The 23,593-nt window shown below is 41.2% G+C and overlaps 3 protein-coding genes across 3 annotated transcripts; 2 read left to right on the forward strand and 1 right to left on the reverse strand.

The window, feature by feature from the left end:
- The first annotated feature begins 4,781 nt into the window (after positions 1 to 4,781).
- Positions 4,782 to 5,569, forward strand: LOC104422431 (18.1 kDa class I heat shock protein-like). Its single transcript, XM_010034753.3, has one exon. The coding sequence runs from the start codon at positions 4,871 to 4,873 to the stop codon at positions 5,357 to 5,359; it is 489 nt and encodes a 162-aa protein (XP_010033055.2). The 5' UTR covers positions 4,782 to 4,870; the 3' UTR covers positions 5,360 to 5,569.
- Positions 5,570 to 13,262: 7,693 nt separating this feature from the next.
- LOC120288787 (UDP-glucose iridoid glucosyltransferase-like) lies at positions 13,263 to 13,835 on the reverse strand. The gene has a single exon (XM_039302939.1). The coding sequence runs from the start codon at positions 13,833 to 13,835 to the stop codon at positions 13,263 to 13,265; it is 573 nt and encodes a 190-aa protein (XP_039158873.1).
- Positions 13,836 to 19,671: 5,836 nt separating this feature from the next.
- On the forward strand, positions 19,672 to 21,910 carry LOC104422435 (UDP-glycosyltransferase 76E2). The gene is made up of 2 exons (XM_010034757.3): positions 19,672 to 20,340; positions 20,700 to 21,910. Exons 1-2 carry the CDS (start codon positions 19,860 to 19,862, stop codon positions 21,572 to 21,574), a joined length of 1,356 nt encoding a protein of 451 aa, XP_010033059.2. The 5' UTR covers positions 19,672 to 19,859; the 3' UTR covers positions 21,575 to 21,910.
- The last annotated feature ends 1,683 nt before the right edge of the window (positions 21,911 to 23,593 follow it).

The following is a 23,593-nucleotide window of genomic DNA, read 5'->3' on the forward strand; positions in this document are numbered from 1 at the left end:
TTTTTCAGTTGGGTTTGGAGGTACCTGCAATATGGAGAAGCTGATAAGTTTGGGATGAAAACAAGCTAGAAACCACGTTACTCCTTTTGAGGTCAGTGCAAGGTTTGGGGTTCCTTCTGCTGCATTGTAGCAAATTTGTCAGGTAAAAGGATAAAATATTTGATGTGGCCTTCAATTTCTGTTCGATCATCGTCAGATTAGAGAGAAATGATCAAATGATCAAATTCACTGGTTCCTATATTGCGGCGTGCGAAGGACCGCCTTTTCCGATGCTCATGTTGATTTGGTCTTTGAAAGCTGTGGCTCTCAGCCTCATCTCTGTCCCTTCCTTGCCAACCGTCAGCCTCCTCACAGCTTGCTCCATCTCTTTCTGGTCTAGACCACGCTCTTAACTCGAATCCCACCATCCAAACGTGGTGCGAGTACCTTACCTTAGCATTCCGGTCCCTCAAGTGCGGTGGGCAAATCATTGGGACTCCTTCGGAAATGATTTCCAAGGTCGAATTCCATCTGCAATCCGAATTCCATCTGCAATGGGTCCAAAAGCCACCCGTGGCATGGTGTGCTAAAACTTCCTCCTGCAGAACCCATCTCACAACATGGCCAGTTTCTCTGATGGTTTCTTTGAACCCTTCCGGTAATAGTTTCGATCCACTCTGAGCCTCTGTCTGAGCCAGGCCGGACCAGCCACAAGAACGCTGCTGTTCGCCAGCCCTCAAGCCATTTCTGCAGACTTTCCCCGATCCATTGAAGCCAAGCTTCCTAAGCTCACATATATGACTGAATTATTGGCTTGCTTATCAAGCCTGAACAGGCCCAGGCCACCGGTTTCTTCCTCCATTATGCTGGCTGGTGAAGCTGGAGCAACTTTGTGCAGCGAGCCTAGCAACAAAAAGGCACTCGTTATTGTTTCTGTAGTTGGTCCAATAACTGTTTCTCAAGGCAGTAGACTGTGTTCCAAGAAATGCCTGAAGATGCCTTGATATCGATCACCATAGCTGCTAACTTCATCATGGTTCTAAATGGCCAGGTAGGAGAGGCAAGTCCTTGCATCTCGTGGGGTAGGCGCCTGCAATGGTATCAATCAACATTGGATCTACAGAGTCAAGGTCTTGCAGCTTAGCATGTATTGGCTTTATGACATCATAGTCCGACAAAAAACATAAAAACTAAACCAACAATAGAATATTCCAGCAAGTAAAAAGAGAGATACTCCTTTTATTCAAATTTTATACACTGTAGACTACTTTCTTCCTAGTTGGATTGCTCGACATGAATATGAGAATGTGATCTTATATGCAGTTTCAGCATGTGTGGTATCGTTGACTTCAAATACATGCCTCCTCTGACAAAAGGAAGAGGTGATGATTGGTCTTGACAGTTAGGGCCACGGCTATCAGTGTTTTACCTTCTGGAAATTGAGTCACCCTAAAGACCTAGTATGCTCACTTTTTCTTTGCAGCAAGAGCATTTTACTCCAAAAAAAAAAAAAAAAAAATTATGCTTAATGAGTAGCAGAAGAAGAAAATTACAAGCCAAACTCAAAATATGTCAACATGGACTAATGATGCGAGCTGTTTGAGTGCAATTCATGTTTGAGTCCCATTGATTAGTTGACTCTCTCTTTAGCTTGGCTAAACAGTTTCTTCAAATCTTGAAGAGACTCTCGCATGCTTTAAGATAGCAAACATAATCAAATCAGGAGCCTTTCCAGCTTAGCTTGGTACAACCAAAGAAAGAACATTCCTATCACCCAACCAATACCGTGTGATTGTTACTCTTGATTTCTAGTGAAAAAACTATCAAGCAAGGTCACTGAGGTAACGGAGAATTTATTGTGCGTATTTATTGTGTATATTCTTATCTGAGGATTGAAGATACCTTTCCAAGGGAAAGTGATCTCTTTTTTGGAGCAGAAGGAATTCAGAGAAAACCAGCGGAGTGTCGATACTGCTAGTGTGCAAAGCCATGCTGGGAAGTTTCATTTGATGAGCTGCGGCTCCTGCAAAGTACATCAAGGAATCATATATCGCGCAAGGGATTTTATTCTTGGTCGCTCCTTCCTTTGCCATCCTATCTGACAATTATTGTTGGAGAGTTCCTTCACAGGTGTTGAGATTTGCTACAAGAGCTAAGGGATCCCAGAGGAAAGGACTTCCTTCGGTAAGCAGTAGGGAATAGACAGGAAGATAGATTTGGGGGAAACCGGACGGATCGGGATGATCAAATTGAGTGCGTGCCATTCCAGTGGAGGAGCCCTTGGAATGCAGGACTGACCCCAATCGAGTACCGGGGTTATGTGTCCTTGAAAGGGATACCGAGACTAGCACCAAGCTACGATTGCATCTCTGTCCTTGTTCCTCCATTTCTCTCATCTGATCACAACCAGAGTCTCGGTCCTGGATCAATTGATCATTTGAAAAGTCCTATATTCAGTACTGCATCAATGACATGATGCCTGGACGGTAACATAAAAAGTGGCAAACAAATCGATTAGATTATTGAAGGGTGACAGGATTACAGGAGAGCGGCTTTGTTACTATGGACGTGTGGAGGGAGCAAAACTACATGATGATACCTGAAATTTTGTTTCATTTCCTGTCTGGCTTTGCTCAATCTTATGTTAAAGCCAGCAGAGGATATTTCTCCTGTCCCAGCTACCTTCCTTCACCCAGGGCTTCAAGTTAAGTTGAATTCCGTCCCAAAACTTGGTCTTATCTCTTTGCAGATTTTATATATTCTGCCAAAGGCGACTCCTCCTTTCTAATGGCATTGAAGTCCACTGCTACTGGCATCATCAGAAGCTCGTCCTTGATCCGAAATGAAGTGATTATGACCTGGTTTCAACATGAGAGTGCTCGTAACCTTCTCAAGAAAATCACCATATTGACCTTACAGAACAATTGTCTCTGGAGCAGAATCACATACACTATGTATTGTAGCCGACAGTCACAACCTTGAGGAAGCTGATAGAGCTTGTCTAACTCAAAGACAGCTAGAGAAAGCAGGACTCAGAAGCACTGGAGCTTCAAAGTCTGCATCATTTCGGACACCTAGCTATATCCTGAGACAACTCAAGGGTATCTAAGAATAATAAAGCTCCATGATTCAGTTGCCATGAAAGTCGAATTGATGAGGAGGGTTCTCTCTCTCTCTCTCTCTTTTGGCGATATTAGGAATGCCAATCTTTTTCATATGGAAAGTTCTAAAAGGACTAGCATCGTAAGGCCTGACAGATAGAGATATGAGATGAAAATCCTTGTCCTCGAGAAAAAGCTTCGCAATGACCAACATAAATGCTACTGCTTCTTTGTTTTGTCAAATGATGCGAGTGGTCTGTCGTGGTTGACTTAATAAAGAACATTCGTCCTCGAAATGTTGTCCCTGCATCAGCAACAAAAACAATGGAGTCTTATAAGTGAGGTCGGTCATGAATCCTATTATGGCTTTGCACTTGATCCTTTGTCGATTCTCTTCCAAATATGGATATTGCCCTACTTATCTCAGGAAGTTGGGTTGGCCATATCTTTCATTGTCATTTCCTTTCGCATCTTTTTGGGGCTTCCCTTACCCCTTTTAACGAATGTATCCACCCATTGGGCATGCGGCCCAATGGTAAGGGAATTGAGCGGGGCGGGGACATTTAGCTTTCGACTTTTGTACTTTGCGAAGAGGTTGGGTAAAAATGTGAGATAAGATTTATTAAAATAAAATAAAATAAAAGGAATGTAGCCAATCTTTATTCACACATCGTTTTCAGTGGGGCATTTGAAGGCTTTCATTCAACATTACCATTTCATCTAAGATGCATTCTCTTATCTCAAAACGCCTTCGAGATGTCATTGCTACTGTGGCTGTGATGACATAGTGAAAACAATTTATTATCTTTATTCATGTATTATGAATACCATCCTAATTGACATAAAAATATGTCATGCTTTCATTTTTGATTGACTTATTCTACCACGTGTCATTACTACGTTACCTAACCAATAATGACATGACCGTCACATAAAACATCTTCTTCATGTGTATGGCATGGGAAGAAGTAATGATAATTGATTCAAATAATCGATAAAAATGGAATTGCGGATAGTGTAGTGGGAAATGAGGTTCGGTTTAAATTTGATAACTACAATAATCGTTATCAAACTCTTTCAATAAGTAAAAGGATAATTAGGAGAGGAAAAAGCCATCGAAACTATCATAAAATAGAGAATGACATCCCACAATAGGGGTTAAGTATGTGTTTGATTCAGCGCTTTGCAAAAACATCCCAAAAGTCACTTAAACCAAACCTTATTTGCTCAAAGCAAATAATGGGACTTTGCGTCTCAAAGACTGTTGGGGACTCTCAAAACTCTTCCGAAATCACCCTAAAAACCCCGTTACTATAATGTCATCATTGGCCTAGTATCTTCCTAGTCAGAATGACTATATTTTTGTTACGGGAGGAGCTCCTCAAACCGTATCTTTTGAGTAGTGGGAAATAAACATGAGTCGTATTCATGATTTGGGATCCAATTTAATTTAATTGGTCGGACAAAATTTTATTTAATCAATAATAGAAACAGAGTTCGTTTTATCGTCCCGTGAGGCGAGTTTGAGTTTTCTTTGTTTTCTTACCGAAAAGATCCTGACGAGGCCCAGTCCGAGGTTTCCAGATGGGCCGACCGGATTCGCCTTTTCACTCGAACGTTCGTCTGTCGAACCTCGAAAGACCGCGAATGTACTAGAATGCTCCTCCGTTCCCTATTTAGCAACCGAACGCATCCTCTTCCAGACCACATCGTCTGACGATCGCAATTCCTGTCCTAGTCCAAGCATTCTGTCAAACACTTCTTAGTTATTCGCTGGTAATTCCACAACCATGTCGCTCATCCCAAGCTGGTTCGGTGGCCGTCGCAGCAACGTCTTGGACCCTTTCTCCCTCGACCTCTGGGACCCCTTCAAGGACTTCCCTTTCCCTTCCTCAGCCCTCTCCGCCTCTAATTTCCCCCAGACGTTCCGGGAGAACACTGCTTTCGTGAACACGAGAATCGACTGGAAGGAGACCCCGGAAGCCCACGTGTTCAAGGCGGATCTCCCCGGGCTCAAGAAGGAAGAAGTCAAGGTGGAGATTGAGGACGATCGAGTGCTCCAGATAAGCGGCGAGAGGAACGTGGAGAAGGAGGACAAGAACGACACGTGGCACCGGGTGGAGAGAAGCAGCGGGAAGTTCATGAGGAGGTTCAGGCTGCCGGAGAACGCGAGGATGGATCAGGTGAAGGCCTCGATGGAGAACGGGGTGCTCACCGTCAGTGTTCCCAAGGTGGAGGAGAAGAAGCCTGAGGTCAAGGCCATCGAGATCTCTGGTTGAGAGTGACGATTCTACATAGAGGAGCGTCTGTGTGTATGCTGTGTTCTATGCGGGTTTCGTGTGTCCTGAGTCGGGAGGCTCGGTCCCCTGGTTTCTGATATGGCTATATATATTTTCCTACTACGACTCTTCAATTGTAATGAAATTCGAGGTTGTCATTTCCTAACTTCTGTTTGATGTTATCTTGGTTCCTCAACAGTCTTTCGATTATGTTTTGTTCGTGGGATGCCGCTTATTTTGTTTCGCATACTGCTTCGGCGGATGGGGAGTTTAATTAGTTTCACTCTTGTCGGATTAATTCAAATTCTGGGAAGGATCCATCAGAAGTGCAAGTGCCACACTTTGCACATTGGCATCGTTTTTTCAATTGGGTTTGGAGGTACCTGGAATATAGAGAAGCTGATAACTTTGGGATTACAACAGGGTAGAAACCATGTTACTCCTTTTGAGCTCAGCCCAAGGTGCAGGGTTGGGTTCCTTCTGCTGCATTCGATCACATTTGTCAAATAACAGGATAAAATATCTCGATTAGCCTTTTATTTCTAGTGATCATCATCAGATCAGAGAGAAATGATCAAATTCACTAGTTCCTCTATTGCGGTGTGCAAAGAACCACCTTTTCTGATGCTCAACTTGATTTGGTCTTTGAGAGCCGCAGCTCTCAGCCTCATCTCTTTCCCTTCCTCACCAACCATCAGCCTCCTCACAGCTTGCTCTATCTCTTTCTGGTCTAGATCACCCTCCAAACGTGGCACAGGTACCTCGCGTTCACATTCTGGTCGAACAAGCACGGTTGGCATATCATTGGGACTCCTTCGGATATGCTTTCCAAGGTCGAGTTCCATCAACAATGGGTCCAAAAGCCTCCCACGGCACGGTGTGCTAAAACATCCTTCTGCGGAGCCCATCTTATGACACAGCCTGTTTCTTGGATGGCTTCTTCGAACCCTTCGGCAACAGCTCGATCCACTCGAGCCTCGATCGAGCCAGGTCGGACCACCCACAAAAATGGCTGGCCGCTGTTCGCCAGCCCCCAAGCTGTCTCTGCAAACTCTCTTTCATCCATCGAAGCCAAGCTTCCTAAGCTCACATATATGACTGAATCATTAGCTTGCTTATCAAGCCACAACAGGCAATCGGTTTCTTCCTCCAATATGCTGGTTGGTAAACTTGGAGCAACTTTGTGCAACGGGCCTAGTGAGAAAAATGGCACATGGTATTGTTTCGGACTTGGTCTGATAACTGTTCCTCCAGGCCGTCCACTGTGTTCCAAAGAATGGCTGAAGATGTCTTTATATCGAGTGTCGTAGCTATTACCTGCATCATTGGTTCTGGATCGCTTGTAAAAAGAGGCAAGTCCTTGCGTCTCAAGGGATAAGCGCCTGGAACTGGATCTTTCGACGAATGATCTGTAAAGTCATAAAAACTGCTGCTTGGCATGTATTGCTTATACGATTTCATAGTCTAATAAAAACATAAAAACTAGTCCGAGATTTGAATATTCCAGCAAGATAAAAAAGCGGTGGTCCTTTTATTCCTATTTTGTATTTAGTGGACATTCTTTCTTCCTCCCTAGTCAGATTGCTCTGCATTAAGGCCAGAATATGATCTTTCACAAGCAGTTTCAGCATGTGTGGTGCTGTTGACTTCATTTCCATGCTGTCTACTCTGATTAAACGAAGAGGTAATAGGTGGTTTGGACAGCTGGGCTAACATCTAGTGAGTGTTTCGTCTTCTGGAAACCGAGTCGCTGTGAAGACCTAGTATGCTTACCTCCTCTTTGCAGCAAGTGCTTTTTACGAAGACACAAAGGTACCCTGTTATGTTAAGACTACAGTAAATAGCAGCAGCTCAGCCACTAATAATGCCATCAAGAACAGGAGGAGGAAAGCATATGAGGAAGAAGCAGATTATATAAATGATGCCGAGAAGTGTATAGGAAGAAGAACCACTGTTAAAAACAGAGAAAGAAAAGAAGATAAAGATAAGGGTGATGCTACGGATTGTATTGTTGCATATGAATAATCTGCGAAGCTTGTAAAGCCAAGAGCTCTCTCTCTCTCTCTCTCTCTCTTCGAACTAGAGCTCTCTGTTTAGCACTCTGTTCTTGTACTCTGTTTCTTCTTTTTCCGGTAATCAGTTAGTTTCTCTTCAGTTAGGTAGTTGTATCTTCTTCAACTGTTCAATACCTGTAAAACAGATTCTTGAGAGAGAGCTAATGTAGATATAAAAGGAAAACTCTCATGATGTAGATTTCGTGAAGTTGAAATAACAGAAGAAGCATTTTCATCTATGTTTTCTCTCATTTTCTCTCCATCACTTCCTGCTCATAAACTTCTTCATGGTATCAGAGCCGTGCATCCTGAAGAAGTCATCTCGATGCTGCATAAAAATGGTTGAATCTACAGCAGATTGAAGTCAGGTTCAAAGCTTCGTTGATCTATGAGACATCTATATCTTCCAACAGATCTGTGAGTAGGTATTTCTCATCTACATCTAAATCTTCATCATCAGAAATATACTCGTAGCAACATACTGCAAAACTAGCAGAGTTTGTGTTTGCAACTAAAGTTGTTCGAAGATCTGGAAGAGTAGAATGGCAGCAAGAAGTTTGGCAGCAAGAAGTTTGAGATATCCATTTCCTATTCATGTCAATATCTCGAATTTTGTTACCATCAAATTAGCTAAGGATAATTTCCTTCTGTGGCAAGCCCAATTTCATAGGTTCTTAAGAAGTCAAGACCTATTTGGGTTTGTTAATGGAGAAGTTCCACCACCCGCTAAAACATTGCAGGTCGAAGAAGGAGGTCAAACTATTGAAGTTTCTAATCCTCACTATAATGATTGGATCAAGACATATCAGCTTGTATCCTCTTGGATTAGTGGTGCTGTTTCAGAAAACATACTCAGTTTGATAATTGGCTTAAACACTGCATATGAAGTTTGGTAGACTTTGCTCAATCGGTTTACACAAAAATCTGTGGCAAAGGAGTTTGAGTTAAGGGGAAAACTGCAGGCTTGTCAGAAGCGTGATAGAACATTATCAACATATCTCAGAGAGTATAAATCAATATGTGATCAATTGAATGCAATAGGGAAACGAGTGGATGAAATAACAAAACTGTTTGGTATTTTGGAAGGTCTGGGGTCTGAGTATGAGAGCTTTAAAACAACAATTTATTGTTTAAAGCCTCAACCAGAATATGACGAAGTAATCTCACATTTAGAAATATTTGAAACAAGGCTACAAAACTATTCTTCGAATAAGTTCAGTCTGAATCTAGCCTACTATGGCCAGAGGAAGACTGAAGCTATACACAAAGAAGAGTTTAACAGAGATTTTGTACAACAGAATAATAGCCTTGGAAGTTCAAGAGGGTATAGTCGTGGAGGAAGAAATTATGGAAGAGGAAGGTCATTCAATAACAGATATAGAAACTTTGGATATCCTGGAAGAAGTATGAGTTATAGGAATAATAGTTCGAACTATGAACAGGGAAGTTAGCAGCTTAAGCAATTTAATACCTCCTCTACTTTGGATTCTGGTAAGGGATTTAGACCATATAATGGCTCAGCACAAAGGTATTCAGATACCAAGACCTATCCATCTTCAAACTTAACTCTTCATAAAAATATGCAGGTGGAGAAAACAATAGAAAATACTCGACTAGAGTGTCAAATATGCAAAAGACCTGGTCATGATGCATTACACTGTTGGTATCGATTTGATAATTCCTACCAAGCTGAGGAGATACCAATAGCTTTATTAGCACTACATATTGAGGAAGCAAATGGTAATGAATGGCATCCAGATACTGGAGCAATAGCTCACATTACTGCTAATGCTGGTATTCTTCATAACTTTTCTAAGAATGCTGGTACTGATACAGTCATGATTGGCAATGGTTCATGCTTACCCGTTAAATACATTGGTAATGCATTGCTGAATACTGCTATTGATGTCTTACCTCTAAATGATGTGTTGATTGTTCCAGAAATTAAGAAAAACCTTCTTTCAGTTTCTAAACTAACAGATGATTATCCTTGTTCATTTGTCTTTGACAAAACTGGGGTGTACATAAAGGACAGCATCACCAACACAACTAAGATGCTAGGAAGGAAGGTTAAAGGACTTTATAGAGTAGATCCTTATGCTGCAGAGGTCTTCTTCACTCAAAGACAAAGGATTGCTGGAGAGAATGTTTGGCATCAACGTCTAGCTCATACAAATCAGAATATCCTGAAGCATATGAAGAATCAAAAACTAATTCAGTGCCATATAGAACCACAATTTGTATGTAGAAGTTGTCAACTAGCTAAGAGTACTGCTCTACCTTTCCCATTGTCAAATTCTACAGCTACTAAACCCCTAGAACAAATTCATTGTGATATCTAGGGACCTTCTCCAGTTAACTCTTTTCAGAATTTCAAGTACTATGTCATTTTTGTTGACAATTTCTCTCGGTTCAGTTGGATCTATCCATTGAAGCTAAAATCAGACTTCTATGATATTTTTCTCATGTTTCAGAGACTAGTAGAAAACCAACTCAACTGTAAGATCAAGATTTTCCAATGTGATGGTGGAGGAGAGTTTATCAGTCACAAGTTCAGAACTCACTTACAGTACTGTGGCATTCAACAGCATGTCTCCTGTCCATATACACCTGAACAAAATGGAATATCTGAAAGAAAACATCATCATATAGTTGAACTTGGTCTGGCTATGCTGTATCATGCAAAACTCCCATTAAAATTCTGGGTTGATGCATTTGTGACAGCCAATTATATTGTTAATATTCTTCCCACTCCAAAGTTAAAGATGCAGTCTCCCTTTAGCAAGTTATATTAGCATAAGCCAAGATATGATCATCTAAGAGTTTTTGGGTGTGCTTGTTATCCCTGCCTTCGACACTATGCATAGCACAAGCTTGATCCACGATCCCTTAACTGTGTTTTTCTAGGATACAATACTCACCATAAGGGATATCGATGCCTTGTTCCTACCACTGGTCGTGTGTACATCAGTCGACATGTGGTCTTTGATGAGACCTTCTTTCCTTTCTCTCAGAAACTAGCAACAACTTATTCAACTTACACACATTTGTATAAGCTATGGACAGAAGAAGAGAAGTTTTTACAACCTTCCAGTACAGATTACATAAACACTTAATTATCTCATCATACAAGTTATGTACAAGACCCTACAGCTGAGCAAACAGCTGAACAAATACTCTCTACTAATTCTATTGAACTAGCAGTTCCTGTTTCTACAACTGAATTACCTATGGATCAAGCTTCTTCTACTTCTCAGAATATTTCAAAACAAGTAGAAATACCTGGTTCCACAACAGAGACAACATCTGAACTAGATACGGAACAAGTTGTTTCTAATATTCAGACAGCCTTACAAGGTACACTATCTACTCATTCTATGCAAACTAGATCTAAATCTGGCATCATCAAAATCAATCCTCAATATGCATGCCTTGCTGAATATTGAGTTCCCCCAGAACCAAAGTCAATAAAATCTTCTCTAGCAGATCCAGGGTGGCATCAGGCAATGCAAGAGGAAATGGATGCTTTACATCAAAATCAAACTTGGTTATTAGTTCCCCATACCAATGACATGAATGTTATAGGATGTAAATGGGTGTTCAAGACTAAACTTACATTAGATGGCAGCCTTGATCGATTGAAGGCTCGACTAGTAGCCAACGGGTTTCATCAGGAAGAAGGAATAGATTTCACAAAAACCTTTAGTCCTGTTATTAAACATGCTACTATTCGAATTATACTTTCTGTGGCGATGATAAAACACTGGTCTATACATCAACTCGATATCAAGAATGCCTTTTTGCATGGCACCTTAAATGAAACAGTTTACATGGAGTAACCCCCTGGCTTTGTACATCCACAGTACTCTTAGTATGTATGTCTTCTTCAAAAATCACTTTATGGACTGCGTCAGGCACCGCGTGCTTGGTATGACAAGTTCAGCAATTTTTTGCTTGAAGTTGGTTTTTTCTGCAGCTCAACCGATCCTTCTTTGTTCATACTTCATAAAGGTCAAGAGACAGTACTTCTATTGCTATATGTTGATGATATAATCCTGACTGGTAGCTCAGATAAGTTGCTGCATACACTTATTCACTCCCTCAGTATTCAATTCCATATGAAAGACCTTGGCCACCTCCATTATTTTCTTGGAATTGAAGCTACACGAACATCCACTGAGTTATTTTTGTGTCAAACCAAATATGCTCTTGACTTACTCTCTCGTGCACATATGTCTGACTGCAAACCTATTGCCACACCTCTTTCTCTTAAACCAGTCACACTGAAAACAGATGCTGATCTTCTTCCAAATCCCATGGACTACAAAAGCTTAGTAGGTGGCTTACAATATCTCACTATCACTCGCCCTGATCTTGCATTTGCAACAAATATCTTGTGTCAGAAAATGCAACAACCCACTGTTGGTGACTTCCTTAAATTGAAGAGAGTACTTCGTTATGTAAAAGGAACAATTCACCTTGGCATCTCTCTTCACTCTCGAAGTTCTCTCAATTTATATGGTTTTTCTGATGCAGATTGGGCTGGTTGTGTTCAAACTAGACGATCTACCATAGGTTTATGTACTTAATCTAGGCTCTAATCTCATCTCATGGGCAGCCAAGAAACAAACAACTGTTTCTCGTTCTTCCACTGAAGCAGAATATAGAGCACTTGCTTCGGCAACAGCTGATCTTACTTGGATCACTTTTGTTCTAAGAGATATTAGCCTTCCTCTACACTCTCCAACCTTACTATTCTATGATAATCAATCAGCAATATCCCTCATAGCTAATCCTATACTTCATGCTCGAACAAAACATATTGAGGTTGATTTTCACTTCGTTTGAGAAAAAGTTGCCTTTGGATCCTTGTGTGTTAGATATATTCCCAACAACAATCAAATTGCTGATATTTTTACAAAGTCCTTATCCAGACTAACACACTATTCTCTTCGTCTCAAATTGGGCATTGGCTGTTCATCCCTGCCCAATTTGCGGGGGGATGTTAAGACTACAATAAATAGCAGCAGCTCAGCCACTAATAATGCCATCAAGAACAGGAGGAGGAAAGCATATGAGGAAGAAGCATATTATATAAATGATGCCGAGAAGTGTACAGGAAGAAGAACCACTGTTAAAAACAGAGAAAGAAAAGAAGATAAAGATAAAGGTAATGCTACGGATTGTATTGTTGCATATGAATAATCTGCGAAGCTTGTAAAGCCAAGAGCTCTCTCTCTCTCTCTCTCTCTCTCTTCGAGCTAGAGCTCTCTGTTTAGCACTTTGTTCTTGTACTCCATTTCTTCTTTTTCCGGTAATTAGTTAGTTTCTCTTCAGTTAGGTAGTTGTATCTTCTTCAACTGTTCAATACTTGTAAAACAGATTCTTGAGAGAGAGCTAATGTAGATATAAAAGGAAAACTCTCATGATGTAGATTTCGTGAAGTTGAAATAACAGAAGAAGCATTTTCATCTCTGTTTTCTCTCATTTTCTCTCCATCACTTCCTGCTCATAAACTTCTTCATGTTAAAGTACTACTTTGTCGATGAAAAAGAAAATTACAAGCCGAACTCAAAATGTGTCAACATGGACTAATGGTGCGATCTGTCAAGGGCAAATTATATTTGAGCCACATTGATTAGTTCACTCTCTATTTAGCTTGGCTAAACAATCTCTTCGAATTTTGAAGAGACCCTAAATTTTGCTGTCGCATTTCTTTGTGATACAAACACAATCAAATCAGAAGCCCTTCCAGTTTATCGGAGTTCCACCAAAGAAAGTGCATTCTTAACATCCAATTGATGCCGCATGCTTGTTACTCTTGATTTCTAGTGAAATTACTGTCAAAACTACATCACAGAGGTGACTAGAAGGTTATTGCGCATACTGATATCTGATAGTTTATTGTCTGTTACTATATGAGGATTGAACATACCTTTCGGGGGAAAATAACCTTCCTTTTGGAGCCGAGGCAATTCAGAGAAAATCAGCTGTGTGCCGATACTACTAGTGAGCAAAGCCATGCTAGGAAGTTTCACATAATGAGCTGCGGCTTCTGCACAATACATCAGCGAATCATAAATCACGCAAGAGATTTTACTCTCGGTTGCTCCATCCTGTGCCATCATATCTGACAATACTTGGCGGAGAGGTCCTTCACAGTTGGTGTTGAGATTTGCTGTAATAGCTGCAGCATCTCCCGAGGAGAGGACATCCTTCGGTAAGCAGTCGGGAATAGAAGCAAAGGTAAAATTGGGGAAACCAGATGGATGGGGATGACTGAAGTGAGTGTGAGCTATTACAATAGAGAAGCCCTTGGAATGCAGGAGGGACCCCAAATTGAGCATCGGGGTTATGTGTCCTTGAAAGGGGCAGGGGACTAGCACCGATCTACGATTGCTTCTCTGCCCTCGTTCCTCCATTTCTCTCATGTGACTACAACCAGAGCCTCGTTCCTGGATGAACTCGTCATATGAATGGTCTTATATTCAATACTGGGTCGTCGGCGAAATGTTAAGGAAAACAAAGAGAAATCCTCTCATTAATTTGTTTTTCTTGCCTGGAGAGAAAAATAAAAATTGGTAAACAAATTGATTATATCATTAAAGGGTGACGGGCCAACAGAAAATTGGCTGTCGCACCATGAGACATGTGGAGGAAACACCTATCCCAGTATATATATGAATGTCCCAGGATATATATGAATGTTTTGTGGCTGAAACTCACAGCCTTAAGTAAGCTGACAGATGTTATGCTGAGATCTAGTGGCCACACTTCTTTCAATTGTAAAGCCATGCGCCAGGAAAAATGGACAGACTATTTGAGATTTCCATTGGTTGTATAATCTCAAGGATCTAGAAAACCTACTTTCTATCTAAATAGGTGGAGACTAAATCACGTGTTCTCACACGGGTCTTTTCAGTCTCTTTAGAAAGGTAAAACTAAATAGTCACTCAACGTCCTCTTTACCACTGGCATGGGAACGCTGCATGTTTCAAATAAGTGTTAAAACATCTAGAATTCCGAGGAGTCCTATGTTTTCTCTGCCGTTTATTTGTTTTTTGGTGTCAAAATGACATAAATCGTTCATGAATTTTAGTTTAATGTGCAATATCGTCCATAACTTTTAAGTTGTTCTATGTACCTGTTGAACTTTGGTCCAATGTGGAACGTCATTCTTCAACTTTTAATTTGTTTAATATGGTCTCTGAACTATTAATAGATGTTCTATTTAATCTCTTAGATTATTTCAAATTGACATAAACGGAATGACTATATTGAACGTTTATCAGTAGTTTAGGGATTATTAAACAGATTAAAAGTTCGAGGACGACAATGCATGTTTAGTCAAAGTTTAAGGACTACACTGTATAAACTAAAAGGTCAGAGACGATATTGTAATTGGACCAAAGTTCATGGACTATTTGAACTATAATCCCCTCTTTGGTTGAGAAACGATAACAAAAATAAGATCCCAAACTTAAGACACGGACAAGGGTAGTGGCAGAGACATTTGTTTTCTTTTCAACAATAACTTTCTCTTCTTCACATTGTGATGTAAGGAAGCTATTCCAGACAATATATGGTTACATAGCGCAGTATGAATTGATGCTTCACTGCATTATTCTCACATAAATAGCATGCATGTAATTATTGCACAAATATGGTCACAAACACCCATGTTGAATCGATATTTTAACTTGAGTAGGCAGTCTAGGCGAGCCTAAGACAGAATTTTTGGATAGGAGGGCCATAACCATGAACAATGAAATCCGGGATTGAATTCTCGACGCTTTCTTGCTTTTGTCATCATCAGAGGAGCCGTGTCTCTTTTTTTTTTAAACGCTAAAGCGATTAAAAAGGGGCCAACCATGAGTAACGTATGATTTCGGTTATTTCTAGGATCATTGAAGTTGAACAAAAACATTTTGTATAACACCTATATCACACGACATAATGATGAGATGGCGCTCAACCAAATCAATTATTTTCGATTATTAAAATGATCTTTAAATGTGAATGCGCGATGGCCAAAAGGAACAGAATTGATAGACAAATGTGAGGAAGGGTAAGAGAAGGTGAAGTGGTTGAACATGTTACGCAGCGTCGAGAAAGAGCCAGAAGCCCATAACCAGAACGCTCGCTCAGTCTTACACCTCGTTTCGGAAATCTCATGAATGCGCAAGAAGATCTCCTCTTCTCCCCATAAATACCCAGCACGTCCCTTTCCTTCCGACAAGGATCCAGAAAGCAAGCAAATTCCCAAGAAACTCCAAACCTGTGACATCCTAAATTTTCAATTCTGTTTTTTATTGAATAAATCGGGCATTTTATCGACTCGCCTATAGGGCTGTTCTCAGAGTTGATCACTCTCGAGATAACTAGACTATCCGGGGAAGCCATTAATGAATTTTAATGCAATAGACTTGAGAATTCGATTAGGAATCGGCTATTTGACCGTGCTCATCTTTAGAGGCCATTACGACACAGTTAAAAAGCGATTTAAGATCAGAGATAGGTTGACTCGACTGAAATGTGTGGCTAATCGTGGGTGACATCACTAAATTAGAAAATTCTCGTCGGCCGGCACTAGACTGATTTTTCTATCGTCTTGGTACACCTTATCAATATTTGAATTCTCGAGATTTTCACGACAACTGAGAGTCGTCAATGTGTCGAGTGGGTTTATTATGGCTCGAAGAAATCGACCACGGGTCATTTGCACTAAAAAGTTTTGAAATCTATCCGCTAGCCTAGGTCACGTTAAAAATGCGCCAAAGTAAAATTAACCGCGAATTTGAATCCGATTTCAGAAATTGAAGGTTCTGTCATATCACAATAAATTCTAGGAGCGTCGACTCAGTCTCAGAAGATTTTTTTGCAACCCGAGACTTTTTAGGAAAAAGTCAGCATATGGCCGTTTTTGTTCAGAAAAAAAGGCAAAGATTGTTTTTGATCGCGAAATTGGGAAGCAAGTGGGACCAATTAGTGATGAAAAATGCCAATTGGATCGTTGAGGTGCTAATTGAATTTATTGAGGCTAAATTAGATTGATTAAAGCAAGATTAAGTGTCCAATTGAAGCCAAAGCCCATGAAATTTGTATGCCCCCCCATTCCCTATGGTTTTTGGACCATTTCAAAGTTGCAAAGTGGAGCATTGGTGGCTCATTGAGAGCCAGGGAGCAGCTGGTGGATGGGAAGGGTCAAGGGGACCAAGGGTTGGAAGATTTGGCCATGGTAGGTTCCTCTTGTCTCCATCTCTCTCTCCCTCCTCATTGACCGATTGACTAGCCTCCTCTCCCCTCCATCTCCTTCATTTTTGCACGCCAGCAACCGGAGAGACAAGCCAGCAGCATTGTCGGAGCAGCCAGCACGCCGCCGGGACTGCATGTCGTTGCTGTTCGCCACTCCTCCTTGCGCGCGTCGTTGCGCCTTGCCGCGCCTGTCTCTGCCCCACCTCACCTACTCCTCCGGTCCAACTGCTATTTCGGATCTGGTGGAGCTCAGTCGGAGCTGTCCAGCTCGCCTCCAACCACCGTAAGTCCCCGCCAAGGCTTGGTTTGGCCCTTTCAACTTTCCCCGATTAATTCTCGCCTAAACTAAGCTTATTTCCCTTCTGTTTCAGCATAAAACAGAGGTTGAGGAAGTGAGTTTCCAGCAAGCTTTTAGGCCCGTTTTGAGGTGGTTCTGAGCCTCGAATCTTATGCTCGCTTTGGAGACAATCGTCCCCCGTTGCGTCCTTGTCGAATTGAATCGAACGGTTCGATAAACAAGTGAGTTTAACTCACTAATCCTCGCTTAGTAGACTAATGATGCTTAGGAGTTGATTAGATTTAATTAAATGTGATTAGATAGATAGATTAGATTAGAGTAATTAAATTAATGATTTACCGATGCATGTTAGGTGGTTAGTTGTAGCAATTAGCGAGTAAATAGGTTCTAGTATTTATCAAATGAACCTCGGAATTTTTTTGGGTCCGTTTCGGCGTCCAATTAGGCATTACGGGCATAAATTGGATTTATTGCATTTATTTAATAATTTTTGTAATTAATTAATTAATTAATTATTTTCCGGAAATTAGGCTGGGATAGTCGACGACTGAAATTTTATGCTGGTTATTGTGGTGCAGTCTATTTATTTATTTGAGCTCTAAATTGTGCTAAATTGAATTAACTGTGATTTTAGGATTTTATTCATAAATTAATTAATTTTGGTAATAACCGGGCGTCGGTCTACAACGCCAAAAATCTATTTTTGGATTGTTAAAGGAAGTGGGAGATCGAAAGTGAAATTATTATATTTTGGCTAAGACCGACCGTGTACCTAGTCGGTTATTTTATCGAGAATGATAAAAAAAATATGGAATTGATTGTATGATGGGGATGATATACTATATCGGCTCACAGGCGATATGTCAACTTAACAAAGAATAATATACCTTATTAGTTTTGATGGAATATGTTGGTATACTATATCAACCTACAGGCGATATGGTAGCTTAGTAGAGAGTAGTATACCTTATCAACTTAGACTGAGCATTGTCGGTATATTATATCAGCCTACGGGCGATATGGTAGCTTAGTAGAGAGCAGTATACCCGATTATCTCAGAAGTGAGTTATACTATTTATCTATCAGCTTAGTAGTGAATAGTCCTGATATGAATGGACTTTATAGATAGTATGGGATGAGCCGACCAAGAAAGGGTTGAGATGACATGTAATTGACTATGTCGATTAATTAATGATTTGATCTGATGTTGGGAATTGATGTGATTTGCGATACCTGCAAATGATATTGATTTGCAGGGTGGAACTAAGGCTAAGGTCAGTCCTCTGACTCGTGTTGTGCTTAGGCAGCCCTTAGGGCATATTGACTTTCTAATCGGGTCTTAGGGGGTAGAACTTGCCAAGACGTAGTTTCACCCCATTGTGGGACAACATTTTAGGTCCATAGATGGCAGCACCTCCCACTTCTCCCGTGCATTTTGGTATTTTAGGAGGAAGTCACAGAAGTAGGTTATCATGTTCCGATACATCCTCACCCTGAAGGATTGGAGTATGTAATGATAAAATCCACCATCTGGGTCGACGTGAGTGAACCCGAAGGGGTGCCTCATAGGTATCGGTCATGGTATCGTCACTATCATGATGGGCGAAGGAAGGGTCCTGTGTCGGAGTCTGATGTGCCTCATTATGTTTTGGAGGTTGCGCTCGGGAAGGGCACAACAGATCCTAAAGGTGGATCAGTGATTGATGCGAAGGATCCCAAGTTGGGGGATGATCCCGACTCTCTAGAGCAATCAGCAGTGGACTCCAGTTGGAGTATGGAAGAAGGAGTGGTCATTAAGGAGGAGGAGTACTCGGAGAAGAACCCAGAGGAGGAACCTGAGGAGGATCCTAAAGAAGAACCTGAAGAGGAGTCGAAGGAGGATCTAGAGTATGACCCCGACGAAGATTGAGACCCCACCCTGTTTTGCAAACCCTGAGTCGAGAACCCATGTGTGATAGACCTGACTTTGTTAATAGTATTGTAATATATACTATGATATTTGCTTTGTATAAAAGCGTGGTTGTGGTTTTTCAGGTTCAAAAAATATAGCCCTGCTTTCCTATTCCATTGTTTTATTGTCTGGAGATTTTATTATGCTTCTGCATGCGTATTAAAAATGAATGGGTCGGCGATGCGTTCTGGGACGTTGCTATTTAATCGACCAAGGTGAGGGATGGGTGTGTGCCCAAGGATCGGGGCGTGACAAAACCTAAGCAGAAATCAATCCCTCTCGTCCTGCAAAGTCAAGCTTCATTCCACCGACTTATTCAGAGACAAAGTCGCTCATAGTTTAACTTCGGAATTTGTTGCCAGAGGGAATCTTTGCTTTACTTCTTGATTTTGTTCCTTGTCTTTTGTTTGGCTTCACTTCAGGAATTATTAGGGATTTTCCTAGCCGGCAGTGTCTATTTTATTCATTAGTTCACGAGGACCAGCCAGGGAAGAGGATTGACGTGATATTCCCTTTAATTACTCATCCAAATAAATTATCTGAATCAAGATGCTGTGAACCAGGACAGCTGCCAAGAAGCACAAGCCGCAGAGATGGAGAGAGAGAGAGAGAGAGAGAGAGAGAGCGATTCTCTAAATATTCATTAAATGCCGTGTCAAACTTGACCACAGGGAGAGAGAGCGAGCTTCTCTAAATATTCAGCAAATGCCGGGTCAAACTTGACACAGTTTACAACATGCCTAGCTTGCGCAAATTGAACGTTAGGAGTGACCTGCTTGCTTGTCCTTCATTGCTGGGTCTTCGCATCCTCCGTCCCATTACTTCTCATCTGATTAGAGTTTCAAAGAGAGTAAAATCAGCCTGGATCAGCAAAAGCCCGTCTTCAAGTGCATAACTTCGCATAGCATCTGAATATCTTCGATTGAATAAAGGATAGAGAGGATGGAAAGTGAAGGGCGAAATGGCAAGAAATTGATCCTGGTCCCAGGACCATTCCAGGGCCACCTCACTCCCATGCTTCAGCTGGCGACAATCCTCAAGTCCAAGGGCTTCTCCATCACAATTGCTCACACACATTTCAACAGTCCAGATTCTTCTGCTCACCCTGATTTCACCTTCTTATGCATACCTGACGGCTTGTCTGAAGAAGAGGTTCGAAACCCCGATCTGATGGGCCTTGTGCTGAGGCTTAATGTCAATTGTGAGTCCAGCTTTAGGGAGTGCCTAACTCGGGGCACAAACTCTATGGAGCCAGTTGACAAGATTTGCTGCATCATCTACGATGCACTCATGTACTTCTCGGAAGCTGTTGCCCGTGATTTGAAGATTCCTAGCATCGCTTTACACACGAGCAGTGCTGCTACCACCATAGTCCGCCCGATTCTTCTCCAGTTGAAGGCACAAGGACACATTCCGATCCCAGGTACATGCTGAATTTCTATTATTTAAGTTACACTCATTTCTTTCTCAATTAATATTATGGTTGCGGAGAATCTTGCTTGTATTCCCCATTTTGTTTGTGGGGATGGATTTATTGACGAAAATTTATTGCAGTTTTAAAATCTGTATGTGTGACCTTCATCATGGCCCTATAGTCCATGATCCGACGAGTCTCCTCTATGCCTATACTTTTTTCAAGACTGGTTTCTTTGTCATCATCCAAGTTTGACACCCAAGCTAGATTATCCTGAATGTTGTCAAACCGCCAAGTATAAAGTCGATGGGTTCTAGCTCACTTGTCATTGTGCTGACTAACAAATGCCTTGTGTTGTGCTCTATTAGATTCCATGTTGCAGGCTCTGGTGCCTCTGCATCAGCCCCTGAGGTTCAAAGACCTACCACTCTCCAATTTTGGAAGTTTGGACTATTTCTTGGAGTTGTTAGTCTTGGCGAGTAATATCAGATCGTCTTCGGCCATTATATTCAACACGATTCACTGCCTTGAAGAGTCACCTCTGGCGCAGCTTCACCAACAGTACCAGGTTCCGATTTTTCCAATAGGTCCTCTGCACAAACTCGCTCCTACTTCAGCTGTTAGCTTACTGCAAGAGGATACTGGTTGCATTCCATGGCTTGACAAGCAAACTCATAATTCAGTCATTTATGTGAGTTTAGGAAGTATAGCACATCTGGACCAAGACCAATTGTCAGAAATGGCTTGGGGTCTGGCAAATAGCAAGCAGCCTTTCTTGTGGGTTATTAGGCCTGGCTCAATACCAGGTTCGGAATGGATCGAGTCAATGGATGAAGAATTCAAAGAATGTGTTAAGGACAGGGCTTGCATTGTGAAATGGGCACCTCAAAAAAAAGTACTGGCTCATGACTCGGTGGGAGGGTTTTGGAGCCACTGTGGATGGAACTCCACCTTGGAGAGTATAGGTGAAGGCGTTCCGATCATATGTCAACCATGCTTCGGTGACCAAAATGTGAATGCGAGGTACTTGACTCATGAATGGAAGGTTGGATTAGAACTGGAGGGGGAGATAGAGAGAGGGACAGTAGAAAGAGCTGTTAGAACATTGATGAAGAAAAAGGAAGGTGAAGAGATGAGGCAGAGGGTCTTGGATTTGAAGCACAAGTGCGATGTTAGTATAGTTGATGGTGGATCTTCTTGCCATTATCTGAGCAAGCTAGTCGAGTTGTTGAGATCGTTCTAGCAGCACAGAGTTGTTTGCTACTAAAGTACCGCGCGGAATGAAGCTTGTGTAGTGCAGAAAGTGCAAAGATTTGGTCTTCAGGCATTGAAGAACAGAACGGAACAGAACAGATGATGCTTTGATGGACTGACAGAAATTTGCTGACTTGTCATATGCAAATTTAAGTTGATCCAATCTCCTTTTTTTCTCTCAAACCAGTGGACCAGATCTGAATGGGTCGAATTCACTTCTCCTTTCAAGTTTGAGTAAACTTAACATGGTTATTCATTATGTCACAATTTTGAAACCTAAACACGACAAGCTTATAAAATGATAGGACACATTTGACTTGTTTAAGATACGAACCACTAGAACAACCATGTCAAATACGTACAGATGTGTAAAAGTGTGTTCAAATGTGCGTAAATTTTAAGTGCATTGTCTCGTTGCAACTAACTTATCAACTATGTCATCAAACTTGTCTAAACATTTCATAGAAAGGATCAACCCAGGAAAAATACTGTCGTGTCCACTGCTTGAGAATGCCCTCATGGTGTTTTAGTGAGTTAAGAAGAAAAAGATCAGTTACTAGAGGAAGACAGAAGCAAGGGAGGACCCGGCAATCTTACCTGGCCTCAAGGTAGATAAGAGACCAGGCAAAAGAAAGAAAATATAATAGCAGTCTTGTACAAGCGACATTGTTTCTTTTATGACACAAACCTCTATAAAGTTGACATGAGCACACTCAATGACATGTCGAGTAAACGGGCTGTGTCGATATCTGCTCAACCTCATTCGAGATTGATCAACATGCCCTACTATTATGTCCGATGAATGTTCTTCCAGCCCAGTAAAAATATCCCATATTAACAACCTTAATCTCTTGTCGATCGGCAACTCTTTTTTATCTGTTGCACTTTAATTCAATGTGAAAAATGGAGAGTGCAAAGTGCTCGAGAGGGACCATAAATTCACTTTTCTTTAAATTATGAGGAGTAGCTTGAGAACGAGGATAGACCGATGATTTTCCCGTTTTGACAAGCCAGTGCCAATGATTGGATTCTTACTATCTTGATTTTATTGTATGGAAATTTTCTGTGAGGCAATTCTATTGGTTGTTATTTGTGAAACAAACAAAATAATGTTTTATCTTGTGCCACATAGGAAAGTTAGAAGGACGTGGGCCACTAAATAAATATGAATGTCTTCTAAATGATTCAAATGAAGACAATGGCTTGTGGGCTAGATCCCATAATCCTCCCCCCCCAAACAATGAACCCACAAGCGGTGCCATATGAATAGGGCATCTGAAGGCCTTTAATCGACGTTACCAAACCACCTCAGACGGCCCTATCTCATCTCAGAATGCCTTCGAGAAGTTATCCTACAGTGGTGAATGTATTGCTGAGGTCTAGCGCTCTCTGTTTTCTAGCCATATACCAGGCAAAATGGACAGACTATATGAGTTTAGCTTCTGCTGCATAGTCTTAAGGATTAATCTTGTCTAGATTACTGTGCAACCTCTAGCGTAGGGGCTAATATCTTTTTGTTTTTTACTCTGTCCCCCTCAACTTTGTCAACGTATCTAAATCTGCCCTAGATAACTGACTTTCTATTAAAATGGGTGAAAACTAACTTAGGTAGCGTCACACGAGTCTTTTCAGCTTTTTAGAAGGATGAAAGTAATTAGTCACTCAATTTTAGTCTTTACCACTGGCATGGAAGGTTACATGTTTCAAACAAACTGATCATGTTTAGTTTATAATTTTACGTAGTTCTATATGCTCTACCGATTTCCCCATCCTTTGGCCAAGGAGAGAATTGAAATTGAAGATTGCTGCATGATATATTATGAAAGTTCGCCTCATGTGGGGCCACAGATTCGATGCCTCATATTCATTACGCTCACGTGAATAGTATGCATGCAAGTATTGGACGACATAAGGTAATAGACACACAGAGTTCTATCAACATTTTGACTTAAGCAGGCAAAAATTCGAGCGTATTAAACACGGAATTTTTGGATAGTAGAGCCATACC

Source organism: Eucalyptus grandis, chromosome 10 (genome assembly GCF_016545825.1).
Source record: "Eucalyptus grandis isolate ANBG69807.140 chromosome 10, ASM1654582v1, whole genome shotgun sequence".
NCBI classification, from domain to species: Eukaryota; Viridiplantae; Streptophyta; class Magnoliopsida; order Myrtales; family Myrtaceae; genus Eucalyptus; species Eucalyptus grandis.

Coding starts and splice junctions, on each gene's coding strand:
- LOC104422435 (XM_010034757.3), top strand. CDS start 19,860: ATGGAAAGTGAAGGGCGAAATGGCAAGAAATTGATCCTGGTCCCAGGA. Junction 20,341..20,699: donor AGGACACATTCCGATCCCAG/GTACATGCTGAA, acceptor GTGCTCTATTAG/ATTCCATGTTGCAGGCTCTG.
- LOC120288787 (XM_039302939.1), bottom strand. CDS start 13,835: ATGGAGGAACGAGGGCAGAGAAGCAATCGTAGATCGGTGCTAGTCCCC.
- LOC104422431 (XM_010034753.3), top strand. CDS start 4,871: ATGTCGCTCATCCCAAGCTGGTTCGGTGGCCGTCGCAGCAACGTCTTG.